The following is a 13,718-nucleotide window of genomic DNA, read 5'->3' on the forward strand; positions in this document are numbered from 1 at the left end:
CAGAAGTCAGTCACCAGAAGAATGGGGGAATCTGTTATAAAACAGCAATTGACAGGGAATATAGAAAACTATAATATGATGAAGCAAATTCTCATAGTTTTAGAGAAAAAAAATTATTTTTTAACAAACCTATTAAAAGTTTTTGAAGACGTAACTCGCAAGGTGGATAATCAGTAGATGTAATATATTTAGAATTTCAGCAGGCATTCAATATATTGCCACACAAAAGATGCTGCGCCAAATAGATGTTCATACTGAGTTTTGGGAAGATTTGTAGCTCAAGTTGAGGTTTTGGATGTAGCCATGCTCGCTGAGCTGAAAGGTTCATTTCCAGACATTTCCTTACCTGACTAGGTAACATCTTCATCAACAAAGACAATATCATCAAGTCAGCGGACCGATGCCTTACCACCCACTTCACCTTCAACAACAAAACTTACAGACAAACCAATGGAACACCAATGGGATCTCCGATATCAGGGTTCTTAGAAGACGCAGTAATGCAGAGACTTGAACAAACAGCTCTGCCAACCATCCAACCCAAACATTCTGTCCGCTATGTGGATGACACCTTTGTCATCACTAAACGAAACAAGTTAGAGGAGACCTTCAAGGCCATCAATAATATCCTTACAGGCATAAAATTCACCAAACAGGAGGAAAACAACAATAAATTGCCATTTCTAGATGTCACAATAGAGCAAACAGCCAATGAGGAACTTCAAACCAGCGCCTATAGAAAAACAACACATACAGACCAAGTATTGAACTACATAAAGCAATCATCCCAACACCCACAAACGAAGCTGCATCAGAAACATTATTTCAATGAGCCAACACACACTGCAGCACAGAGGAACTATGCAGAGCAGAGAAAAATCACCTATACTGTGTATTCAAAAAGAATGGGTACCCAGTGAACACCGTCCACCGATTTCTCAACAACAAGCCCAAACAAGCAGACAAAACACGCCCAGAAACCCTAGTTCCTCTCCCCTACATCAAAGACACCTCAGAAATGACTGCCAGCCTACTCAGACCCCTTGGCATCATGGTAGCCCACAAACCCACCAACACACTAAAACAGCAGCTAATGAACTTGAAAGACCCCTATACAGACAATGAGCAAAACTAATGTCATTTACAAAATACCGTGCAAGGACTGTAACAAACACTACATTGGACAAACAGGCAGAAAACTAGCCACCAGGATACATGAACACCAACTAGCCACAAAATGACTTGACTCTCTCTCACTAGTATCCTCACGTATGGATGAGGAAGAACACCACTTCAACTGGAACAACACACCCATCCAAGGACAAGCCAAACAAAGACATGCACGAGAATTCCTAGAAGCATGGCATTCCAACTGGAATTCTATCTACAAACACATCGAGTTAGACCCCATCTACCACCCCCTGAGAAAACAAACAGGAAGTGACTTCACCACAGAAAATAACATCATCACAGGAAATGACATCACCAACTCAAAGAAACCCAAACATATAAATAGAAAGCAGGAATTTTCAGCATTGCTTTGCATGAGGTCTACTGAAGATATTACCTAGTAAGGTAATGAAACGTGTGGAAATGAACCTTTCAGCTCAGCGAGCAAACCTGCATCCAGATGTTCATATGTTTAGGGCTGAGACACCAATCTGGACAGAGGATTGGTTAAAATACACAAAAGCATGGAATCAGAGAAGTAGTACATGGATCACTTCCAGATTACCAGGCAGTTACCAGGAACAGCTCCTCAGTTTTATCAATATATAGTTAATGGCTTCATAGAAGGGATTGAGTGTATCCTAACCAAGTTTGTTGTTATGTAAGGTTAATAAGAAAGCAAACTGTGAGAGAGCCCAAAGAGTGCAAAGTGATATAGAGAGATTAACTTAGTGATCAAGTAGGTGACAGATAATACGGGGAAATGTAAGGTTATTTACGTTGGCAAGATAAATCAAAGAACAACATATTTTTGAAATAACGGCTAACAATTAGAATTTATGCCTTTTTGGGTTTCTGTGTGCACGACACACAGTAAGCTAACATGCAGTTACAGTAAGCAAACAGCAAGGTAAATGGCATGTTTTCATATACTGGAAGTGGTTGTGGTGTACAAGAATAACAAAGTCTCTCTGCTGTAATACAGGGCTTTGGTGAGCCCACAGCTACATACTGTGGAAAGTTTTGGGCTCTATACAGATAGAAAGTTAAGCTTCTTATAGAAGGGGTTACTTGGATTGATTCCTGGGATTAGAGGGTTATCCTCCAAGAAATTGAGAATAAGTTCATTAGGCTCACCAGAGTTTAGAAGACTGTGGGGACATCTCATTGAAACATAAAACATTTTTCTCAGAGGGATTGTCATGATAGATAGTGGATAGTTGTTCACCATGGATGAAAAACTGGGAGCTGGAGATATAGTACCAAGTAAAAGATTGACCATTTATGACAAATATGGGGAGAAGTTTCTTCACTTTCTAATCTTGTATGTCTTAAAAATTCTGACATCAGAGGGTCTGAATGCTCAGTTATTGGGGGTATTTTTAACTGCTATCAGTCAATTTTTGAATTCGGGGGGAGTTTGTGGGGAACAGTTGAGAAAATGGAATGGAAGTTGAACAGCAAAGGAGGATAGAGGGGTCATATGACTCGCTGCTGCTGCCAGTTCTGATGTTTTTAATGTTCTCTCATGTGGGTACTGGGTATCCTGTCAAAGGGCAAGTTTAAAGAAAGATTCACAAATGTAAATTAGTCCAAATCCATATTCATTCTGTGTTTCAACGATTGGAGCTCAAAGCAAAAATTGAATTTATTTCGTGGTATATTAAATAATCCATCACTGCATGGTACCTATCACAGAACCTTTCATAGCCAAGAACCGAGGGGAATTCCTTCCATGGTCAAACATATCTTTAAACGAGCCTCGAAATCTATTGATTGATTGATTTTGATTATTTGATTTATTCACGTATTGTCTTGTTTACCAAAGTACAGTGAAAAGTTTTCTTTATAAGCAGCCCAGGCAGATCATAGTAAGCAAGGATGTACAGATCAAAAAGACTGAAGCAGAGATATAAGGGTTACATTGCTTATTGAGGCGAGAGAATCTACTAATTAGTCTAATAATGGCTGGGAAGAAGCTGGTCCTGAACATGCTGCTTCTGGTGCTCAGGCTTTTGCCTGATGGAAGAGGTTGTAGGAGATTACTACTTGGGTGCAATGAGCCTTTGATGATATTGGTGACCTTTCCATGGCAGCGAGTCATGTAGATGGAGTCTAAAAACATGGTGGACCCAACACTACTTCAGCTGTGAACAAGCTGAGAAATATTGATCTGGAGACGGAATAAAATTCTGTAAAATTGATCACAGCCTCAATAACATTTATCCTTTTTACTGGATTTTAATGAAATCATAGACGTTTAAGGACTTATTGCCATCCAACCAACATGTGAATAATTTGGATGCCCCTGTAATTATAGACAGGCCCTCATGGACACTAAGAGACATTATTGTTACCAACCCTAATATCTTTTTCTTTAACATATTGTCAATCCTAGAAGGCTGTAAATGTATTCATTAAACAGTTTGTTCCTCAGTTAAGCACTCACACAATTAAATCAATTATGTCATTACCTGTAATGTAGGAAGTGTGAATTTGCCTGTAATTTTAACTCAATATTACTTCTTTCAATATCCTGTCCATCACTTCCCTGTTACCTTCTGTATTTGTTTGGTTATTTTTGTTATTACATGATTGTCACGTGTTCCTATGTTTTATACTAGATTGCTTAGTCAAGTCTGAATTTTATGATGTTTAGATGAGTTGCAATAATTCAGCCTTTAGGCGCAAAGGTGTTTCTTGATTAAAGTGCCAATATTAAAACCAAACTATTGTTAATTTTATACCTTAGTCTCATTTATTATGTTATATTTGTATAAGTTATTGTTGCTCTCAGTGTGTTACCTGCTTCCACATTCAGATTTGTTTGCAGTGAAATCTTTACAGTCCTCAGCTCTGGGAAAGATATTGTGCTGGCTGTATGATTTATAGAGCTATTTTTGCCGAGAGACACTCCAGTGCAAGATGACGTGTATGTCTTTTCATCTATAACAAGGCTTAAATTAGTAATTGCGTCAAATCCATAGAAAAATCACAGGTTTACAGATCTGTGTTGCAGAAGAAAAGAGCTAGGTCTTCTGCGGTAGTCTGTGGCTGGAAGCCAGACATCTTACTCCAGTTTCACTAATACAGATTATCAGGGCATTATCACTTTGATGGTTGTGGAAGCAATCTGTGCATGAGCTACCTGTCACTCTTCCTACATTACAACGGTAAACACACTTTACAAGAACGCCATTGGTTCTGATATGTTTCAGGATAACCGAAGTCATGAAAGTCACTGCAGAAATGCAAATTATATTCTTCCTATGCTGATAAGGAGAATGATTCAGCATTTTCAACCCTGGCCCTTCTATCGAGTTGTGGTTTTCTTCAAAGTTATGCTTCCAATAGTTACCTACACTTGTTTCTATCTCAATAACTGTGGTCTCTTTTCACAATGCCCCCAACCATGGATTTTACATCAATCAGGAATGTTTTAGATTTAGATTACTTACAGTGTGGAAACAAGCCCTTCGGCCCAACAAGTCCACACCGATCCACTGAAGCGTATACCACCCAGACCCATACTCCTACACTTACCCCATCACCTAACACTACGGGCAATTTAGCATGGCCAATTCACCTAACCTGCACATTTTTGGATTGTGGGAGGAAACCGGAAACCCAGCAGAAACCCACGCAGACATGGGGAGAATGTGCAAACTCCACACAGAGAGTTGCCTGAGGCGGGAATTGAACCCGGGTCTCTGGCGCTGTGAGGCAGCAGTGCTAACCACTGTGCCACCCCAGTTCTCTCCAGTAAATGATGCAATGTACAAGAAGCTGAACCTTCAAAGTGGAATATAGAGTTTTGTATGGTCTCAGATATGAGGAGATAAATCATCGCTGAATTCACTAGATCAATCAATATCTGAGAGGCAGTCCTAATAAAACTGACAGTTTCCACATGCTGTGCAGGTTCGTGCACAAATGGATAAGAATGGACATTTGGACTGTAAAGTACTCTTTGTAGAAATGATGTTTAGATGGCTGCTTGAAATTACTTGGTCCATCATGACAAAGATCTCATTGCCCAGTTTATCTTAAAGGGGTTTGCGTTTCCATCTAAATTGTGAACAGAGATATCTTACATTTACATGTTGAGGGCTCATGTTATTACATCTTTCACTGAATCAAGATTGCAATACCATCTTATGGGATAGTTTTTTGTTTTTTGCTTTCTCTGAACATTTTTTGGAACTTTACAGCTAGAGAAAGGTCAATTGGCCTGATGTGACTGTGCTGCATCTTCACTACAATAATCAAAAATAACCCCACTGGACTGTCCTCTCTGCGTATTCTTCAAACTCATCACAGTCAAGTTTGGATGTCACATGACACCAGGTTATAGTCCAACAGGTTTATTTGAAATCACAAGCTTTCAGAGTGCTGACCTTTGTCAGGTGAAGACTTCATCTGACAAAGAGGCTCCACTCAGAAAGCTTGTGATTTCAAATAAACCTGTTGGACTACAAGCTTGTGTTGTGAGACTTCTGAACTTGTCCAACTCGGTCCATGACCAGTACCTCATTGTCACAGTCACTTATGTGAGTTATGTCATTCTGTTGTGGATAGCATCACTTACTTGTCACAATGCAAAAACTACAATATGGACAGTGTCATTCTCAATCACGAATGATGAGAATAACATCTTTCCAGATCGTCATAGTGGTCATCGTGGCCAAATGGTAAGGCATTGGTCTCATAAACCAAAGAGTGTGGGTTCAATCCCCACCTGTGCCTAGTTGCATATTTGTTGGGGCAGCACGGTGGCTCAGTGGTTAGCACTGCTGCCTCACAGCACCAGGACCCAGGTTCAATTCCCCCCTCGGGCAACTGTCTGTGTGGAGTTTGCACATTCTCTCCATGTCTGCTTGGGTTTCCTCCGGGTGCTCCGGTTTCCTCCCACAGTCCAAAGATGTGCAGGTTAGGTGAATTGGCCATGCTAAACTGCCTGTAGTGTTCGGTGCAGGGGTAAATGTAGGGGAATGGGTCTAGGTGGGTTACTCTTTGGAGGGTTGGTGTGGACTTGTTGGGCCAAAGGGCCTGTTTCCACACTGTAGGGAATCTAATACAAAGCATAACATGTGACAGCTTCACAGTGATACCAGTGTCCTCTTAATATTTCATATTGACAGCAATGGGCTCTCAAAATCATTGCAGTAATAGTAGTTGTGATTTCAATCTTCATAATGTTAGCAATTCAAGCTTTGCCAAGGAAAGTCCTTTTGCTTCCATCTTCCCATTTTTTTCTCTCACAACGGACTGTACCTTAAGATCTACATGGGTTCTGAAGAAGCTGCACTGGACCAAAAACATTCACTCTGTTTCTCTCTCCACAGATGCTGCCAAACATGTTGAGTTTTGCCAGCAATTTCTGTTTTTGTTTCTGAATTCCAGCATCTGCAGTCCTTTTAACATTAAAATCTATAGTTGTAAGGATTCAGTGAGATGTTAATATAGGTACATTCTGTTTACATTCATTAACATGAAAGATCAGTTCCATAAATTAAAATGATTGATACAATAAAAAGGTAAATAATGCATTGAACTACACATCACAACATTTTTGAAAACAACACATGACAGTATTAATAAAAAAAATCAAAATACTGCAGATTCCATAAAGCTGAAACAAATAAATAAAATGCTAGAAAAACTCAGCAGGTCTGGCAGCATCTGCGAAGAGAGAAATAGTGAATTTCTCCAATCCAGTGGCTTCCAGTATATATCTATGTTATTGAAACATTAACTCTATCTCTCCGTCTACTTATACTCCGAACTTTAATCTCTTTTCATAAAATTCATGCTATAGCTGATGACTCCCTTCGATTATCTGTTCCTTCCTCTTCCAAATTTTCTGAGTTGTGCTTGAATCTGTCTTCCACAGATGCAAGGAGCCGTTGGTATGAAGTGGACTCAACTTGTGATGAATATTCGTAAGCAGTTCAACCATAGGAGGTCTCAGCAAGTCAAGGCTCTGTTTTACAGATTATGTCCACAGAAATGAACTTTTCAACTGGAGTCACTGGGTAGCAGTGGGACAGATAAAGCTTTGTCCAATTCTTCTTGATCTATTTTCCAAAGTGATGTCATTTCACTACTTGAGGATCATGTGACCTCAGATTCCAGTGAAAAGAGAACTACAGTAACTCAGCACAATAAGATTCAGGATATAATTAAAGCTCAGGCAATTAAGATGGATGAATAACCACAATGTATCAGAGAAGTTTGAAAATGTTTAAGTTTTAAATTACTTTGTAAAAATGCTATTAGTTTGGGTACTGATGGGTTTGTCAATGTCTCCATATTTCTTGGTGAAACTTCCATCCACCTACTGTAAACACACATGGTAATTAGCCTCTCTTTCCCACCACATGCACACCTCTCAGAATCATGGAGTCATAGAGAAGTACAGCACAGAAACAGACCCTTTGATCCAACTCATCCACGCCGACCAGAAATCCTAACCTAATCTAATCCCATTTGCCAGCACTTGGTCCATATCCCTCTATAGCCTTCCTATTCATATGTCCATCCAGAAGCACCAGCCTCCACTACTTCCTTTGGCAGCTCATTCAATTCGCACACCACCCTCTGCTCCTTAGTTCCCTTTTATATCTTATCCTCTCACCCTAAACCTATGCCCTCCAGTCCTGGACTCCCCCACACCAGAGAAAAGACTTTGTCGATTTATCCTACCCATGACCCTCATGATTTTGTAAACCTGTATTAGATCACCCCTCAGCTTCCACTGCTCCAGGGAAAACAGCCCCATCCTATTCAGCCTCTCCATATAGCTCAAATCCTCAAACACTGGCAACATCCTACTGAATCTTTTATGAACACTTTCAAATTTCACAACATCCTTCCAATAGGTGGGAGACCAGAATTGCACCTAATATTCCAAAAGTGGCCTAACCAATGTCCTGTACACCGCAACATGACCTCTCAACTCCTATACTTAATCCTTGGACCAATAAAGGAAAGCATACCAAACACCTTCTTCACTATCCTATCTACCTGTGACTCTACTTTCAAGGAACTATGAACCTGCACTCTAAGGTCTCTTCTCAAACACTTCTTACACTACCTCCCTCTCAGCATCTCTTCTTCCAAGTGCCTCACTCCAACCACTCATTGAGCAGCTCCTCTTGGAAAGTTTCCTTTGTTGTGTTACTCACGGTCAGTATGCCATTATACTTTAAGAGACGTGCTCATGATATCATCACTATACCATAGTATGTAACCGAAGGGCATAAGGGGCTCATTCTCATCTTACCCCAGGATGACTTGAATCATGCTGCTCTGTTGCAATCATCTTGTTAATCAGAGCCAGCCCACTTGTGTCCCTATGAATGTAATGTCTGTATCTAATAGTGAACCGAAATAAGTGTCTGTTGGATATTTCAATACCATGATATCCCCATCAAACTTCTCACCTTACAGAAAATAGCATGAACATTGTCGCATCTGGTAAAATATCCTGCTGTATGCAAAATTACATCACTCTTTGTGTATCCTATCAATAGTCTCTCTTTGTGGCCTCTGTTCCCACTCACATACTCAGAGTGATCTAATTCATTTCATTGCCCTGTTTCTTCTTTTCTAGGATTTATCCAATTTGTTATGGAAAGTTCCTGCTCTTCCATTGCTCTTTGCTCTTTTGCTTTGTGTGCCATTGAGGAGTTGATGACCTCATGATAATATCACTGGTTTATTAACTCAGATACCCAGGGAATGCTTTGGGGACCAGGGTTTGAATCCTGCCATGGCTGGATGTGGAATTTGAATTCAATTAAAGAAATCTGGAATTAAAAGTTTAATGATGACTATGAAACCAGTGCTGATTGTCAGTGGAAAAACATGTCTAGTCCACTAATGTCCTTGAGGGAAAGAAACTGCCACCCTTACCTGGTCTGGTCTACATGTGACTCCAGACCCACAGCAATGTGGTTGACTCTTAACTGCCCTCTGGGCAATTAGGAATGGGAAATAAATGCTGGCCTAGCTAATGATATCTGTGTCTTGTGAATGATTTAAAGAAAGTCACTTTGAACATATACCTCTCTTTCTTGTCCCCCTGCCCCACACTTACCATTTATCTGAAAGCAATATTCTCCACCAGAGTCTGAGAATTAGCTTTATTGTCATGTGTATTCAAATGAGGTCAGTGAAAAGTTTACAAGTTGCCACTTAGAACACACTCTTCAGGGAAAAGCATTAGAAAAGTAAACAAATGAAAAGTTCACTATTATGAATAATAGAAATAAATTAGGAAAATAAAGGAATCAAGTAAATAAAATCAATGTCATCCATGAACCTCCTGTCAGTGAAGACAATTTCTCCTTGTCCATTTACTGAAATCCGTCATAATTTTCAACACATAATATACAATAAAAACAACCATAAGTTTAAAAAAAATCAGCATTGCTAACTTCAAATTGAATATATTTGTTTAATTTAGGATTGTGCAAAATTGCTTCCAATACTGTACGTTAGGACTAATAATGCTCACAGAGAGCAAAACACTTCATGTTTCAAGTCCATCATGTTTCTGAATGGACGAAAGATGATAGATCTGAAACATTAAGCCTTGTTTCTCTCACAGATGCTGTCAGACCAGCTAATTACTGCTAGCTTTTCATGTTTTTATTTCAGGTCTTTATAAATGATGGAGTAATGTTTGAAATGTAGACACTGTTGTCATGCAGGAAACAGCAGCCAATTTACATATTGAAAGCTCCCACATACAACACCATTAAAATGACCAAATCATCTATGTTTAATATGTTGGTTGAAGAATAAATGTTGGTCAGGAAATTTTGATAAACTATCCTTCTCTTCACAAAAAAATCTAATAGTCCTTTTTCAATGTCTTAAAAGGTAGCCAGAAGAAGATTCAGGGAGATTAGCCTCAACAGTTTAACTTGTCAGCCTTGAGATAGCTTTGCAAGACAGAAAGTTAAACAATGGGATTGATCAGAGGGTGGTGTGTGTAATGGAATGAGCTGCCGGGGAAGTGGTGGAGGCTGGTACAATTACAGCATTTAAAAGGCATCTGGATGGGTATATGAGTAGGAAGGGTTTAAAGGGATATGGGTCAAATGCTGGCAAATGGAATTAGATTAATTTAGGAAATCTGGTCAGCATGGACGAATTAGACAATAGGGTCTGTTTCCGTGGTGTATGTCTACCAGATAGAATGGCAAAGGCAGCAGGTACGTGGGAACACCACCACCAGCGATTTTCCCTTCAGGCCACTCACTCTCCAGAATGGGAAAACATGTCATCATTCCCTCAGTGTGGCTGGGTGCCAAACCTGGAACATCCTCCACAGTAGCATTGCGGGTGGCTCTACACCCCAATGTAATGGTTCAAGAAGGCCATTCACCACCAACTTCCTGATAGAAATGGGCTGTAAATGCTGCGCTGGCCATTGTCGGTCAAGTCTCATGAATGAATAGAAAGAAAATCACAATCTTGCAATTAAGTCAATTGTGTTTAAGTGATCAAATTGCCAAAGAGTTAGCTCCCTTAATCAATGAGGGAGGGACAAGAGGGTGAAAGTTCCTGGGTTTCCTGGTGTCTGGGGTGCACCTCTCTAACCCTTGCTTTAAGTACTTTTAGTCAACTTTCTGAGGGATGTTATTAGACGCCTCTGGAGCGAGCTGGGGTGAGGGGGTGGAAGGGATTTGAACACAAGGTCTACCGGCTCAGCCATAGGGAAACCAGCCTGTATTACAGGAGCTCTCCCTCCAATTCTATTCACACTTTCTCCTGAATAGTACACCAGGTAACCCGCGGTATAATTGCAATCCGTGTGGGATCACACAATATTACATTGGCAGGGGTGCCAATAGGAATCCACAAAACCTGCCGCACACGGATCAGAGTGGCAGCATAAGAATTTATGGAACATTTAGTTGATGTGTAAACAAACGCAGTGGAATCCCAATACAAACAAATCGGCATGACTTGGCAAGCCAGCCTGATCTTTGGGCTGAACGCAGAATTGAAGTTTCCTTTCCGAAACGATCCGCCGTTTCTGCATTTCTTGCTGTCCTGGCTCTGCCGCTGAGTTGCAACACCAGAGGCTGGTTCAAGTGGCGCAAATTGGAAGCGATTCGGATTCATTAAGAATCCCGAATGAATTTGGCGTCAACCGGGGAGAAAGGTCCACGAGAGCAAATGCTTTTTTTAAAAAAAAAGCAAAACCCCTCCTGAGGGAAAACAAAACGAAACGTGAATTGCATCAGAGCTTTGGGATAAATGAAATGATGATTCGGTAGAAACACACACACACACACAGACAAGGGGCGAACCGCGGGAGTTGTAATTAAAATTCCTCAATGGTCTGACTTCACGGTTTGACGTGGGGAAAGACGTGTTTGATTTGATTCTGCCAATCGATCGCTTGAAATTTGTTGAGAATTTGTGTTTTTTTCCCCCTCTCTCTCTCTTTCCGTGCCTTGAGTTTGAATGTGCGGAAGCTGCCCATTGAAAGTTTTTTTTTGAGGGTTTGTACATGCGTCAGCTTGTGTTTGTGGCTGGAGTCTGCAGAGTTGACGTTTGTTGGCGGGAGTGAGAGTTTTAGCCTGTCCCCTTCATTCGGGAGGCTGCTCAGGACCAGAGAGAGTACTGAGCAGTGCAGAAATGGAGCGACTGGGGAGAGAGCTTGCCCACCAATAGCCCCCGGGGGGAATATTGGCAATGACATGACATGCCATGCGCTGATATTAACAAGAGCTGGTTCAATGTAACCAAACCAGCGATGGAGGAATACCAGACTCTGGCGTATGACACAGCCTTGAGCACTTTAGTGGCGGTGCTGGTCTACGTGCTGCTCAAAGTGAGTGTCGACGGCTACCGGCAATGGAGAGCCCGGGTCAGGGTGCTGATAGTGGGCTCGGGTCCGGTGGGGCTGACCGCAGCTCTGATCGCCGCCCGCTCCGGCAAAGTGCAGCGCCTGGTCCTGCTGGAGGAGCGCGGCCGGACCGCCCTCCTGGCCAGACCGCAGCAGATCGCTCTGGACCCCGGCAGCGTCCGCTTCCTGCTCGGGCTCGGCGTCGATTTTGACAACATGGAAGGGTGCTGGCACAACGAGCACTTCTTCACCAAGGTCGGCGTCTTCCAGGAATACCTGCTCAGCCTGCTGGAAAAGAAGAAGCAGGAGATGGACATCCAGATCCTGCTGGGGACCAAGGTGAGGGGCTACTTTACACCTTCTTAGGGTGAGGGGGTAACTTACTGCGCCGGAGCTAGTGTGTAATTACTTGGTTGGGGGTGAGTAAATGAGATCTTTACCTGTCAACAAAGTTAGTGTCTGCCCCATGTTCTATTACCAGCTGGCTGTTTCTGATCACCCCCCCCCCCCCAAAAAAAAACTTTCTTGCAGAATTCCCCCATTGAAGTTAAGCTTTTCTTTAAAAATAAGTGGGCTTCATAGTCACCAATAGGGAGCCAGATACTTTGGTGCTGGAAAAGCACAGCAGGTCAGGCAGCATTGGAGGAGCAGGAAAATCGACGTTTTAGGCAAAAGACCTTTATCAGGATTCATTCCTGATGAACAGCTTTTGCCCGAAACGTCGATTTTCCTGCTTCTCGGATGCTGCCTGACCTGCTGTGCTTTTCCAGCACCACTCTAATCTCCAGTATCTGCAGTACCCACTTCTGCCTAACCAGACACTTTTGTTCTGCCCAAGGGCCCTATACTGTCGACCTCAAGGACTGCAATGATCTGGGAAAGAGGCAACTGGGGGATAGGCAATAAATGACGTCTTAACCAATGACAACCACTGCCCATGAACGGGGAAACTAAATTATCTGACTTCTGCTCCCAGTTTTTACTGGTCATGTTCAGCATTGGTAACAGTAAAAAATGAGGTCTGCAGATGCTGGAGATCACAGCTGAAAATGTGTTGCTGGTCAAAGCACAGCAGGCCAGGCAGCATCTCAGGAATAGAGAATTCGACGTTTGGTAACAGTAAATCACATTCATTCCTTGGCTGCTGAATACATTACGACAAAGTGAGGACTGCAGATGTTGGAGAGTCCGAGTTGATAAGGAGTGGCACTCCAAAATTTAATGCTTCCACACAAACCTGTTGGACTATAACCTGAAGTTGTGTGATTTTTTTAAACTTTTGATGAAGTGTGACGCTGGAAAAAGCACAGCAGGCCAGGTAGCATCTGAGGAGCAACAGAGTCAATGTTTAGGCAGGACCCTTCTCCAGGACTAACCTATTGTGCTTTTTCCAGCATTGTGTTTGTTTAACTTGGTTGAATGCTTTGTTTTAGGAAGACTGATTTTGACCACAAAAGCATGACTAACCCATTATCTTGTCTTGTTCATCAGCACTAGCCCAATCATTGGATCATCTAAAATCTATTTTAAACCTGGAGCTGGTATAGGATCTGTATATAAAAGGAAAGTGGATTGCAAGATTTGAGCTATAAGGAGAGGCTGAACAGGCTGGGGCTGTTTTCCCTGGAGTGTCGGAGGATGAGGGGTGACCTTATAGAAGTTTACAAAATTAAGACGG

General features: G+C 41.7%; 1 protein-coding gene across 2 annotated transcripts in view; it reads left to right on the forward strand.

The window, feature by feature from the left end:
* The first annotated feature begins 11,504 nt into the window (after positions 1–11,504).
* Positions 11,505–13,718, forward strand: part of si:dkey-234i14.6 (uncharacterized) — a 111,819-nt gene continuing 109,605 nt past the window's right edge. The window contains exon 1 of one of the 2 annotated variants that reach the window (XM_060837579.1): positions 11,505–12,379. In XM_060837579.1, coding sequence (XP_060693562.1) covers positions 11,897–12,379 — 483 coding nt within the window. In that variant the 5' untranslated portion in view covers positions 11,505–11,896. The remainder of the gene's footprint in view (positions 12,380–13,718) is intronic. The other variant, XM_060837578.1, reaches the window with a different exon arrangement.

This window comes from Hemiscyllium ocellatum, chromosome 17 (assembly GCF_020745735.1).
Source record: "Hemiscyllium ocellatum isolate sHemOce1 chromosome 17, sHemOce1.pat.X.cur, whole genome shotgun sequence".
Classification (NCBI taxonomy): domain Eukaryota; kingdom Metazoa; phylum Chordata; class Chondrichthyes; order Orectolobiformes; family Hemiscylliidae; genus Hemiscyllium; species Hemiscyllium ocellatum.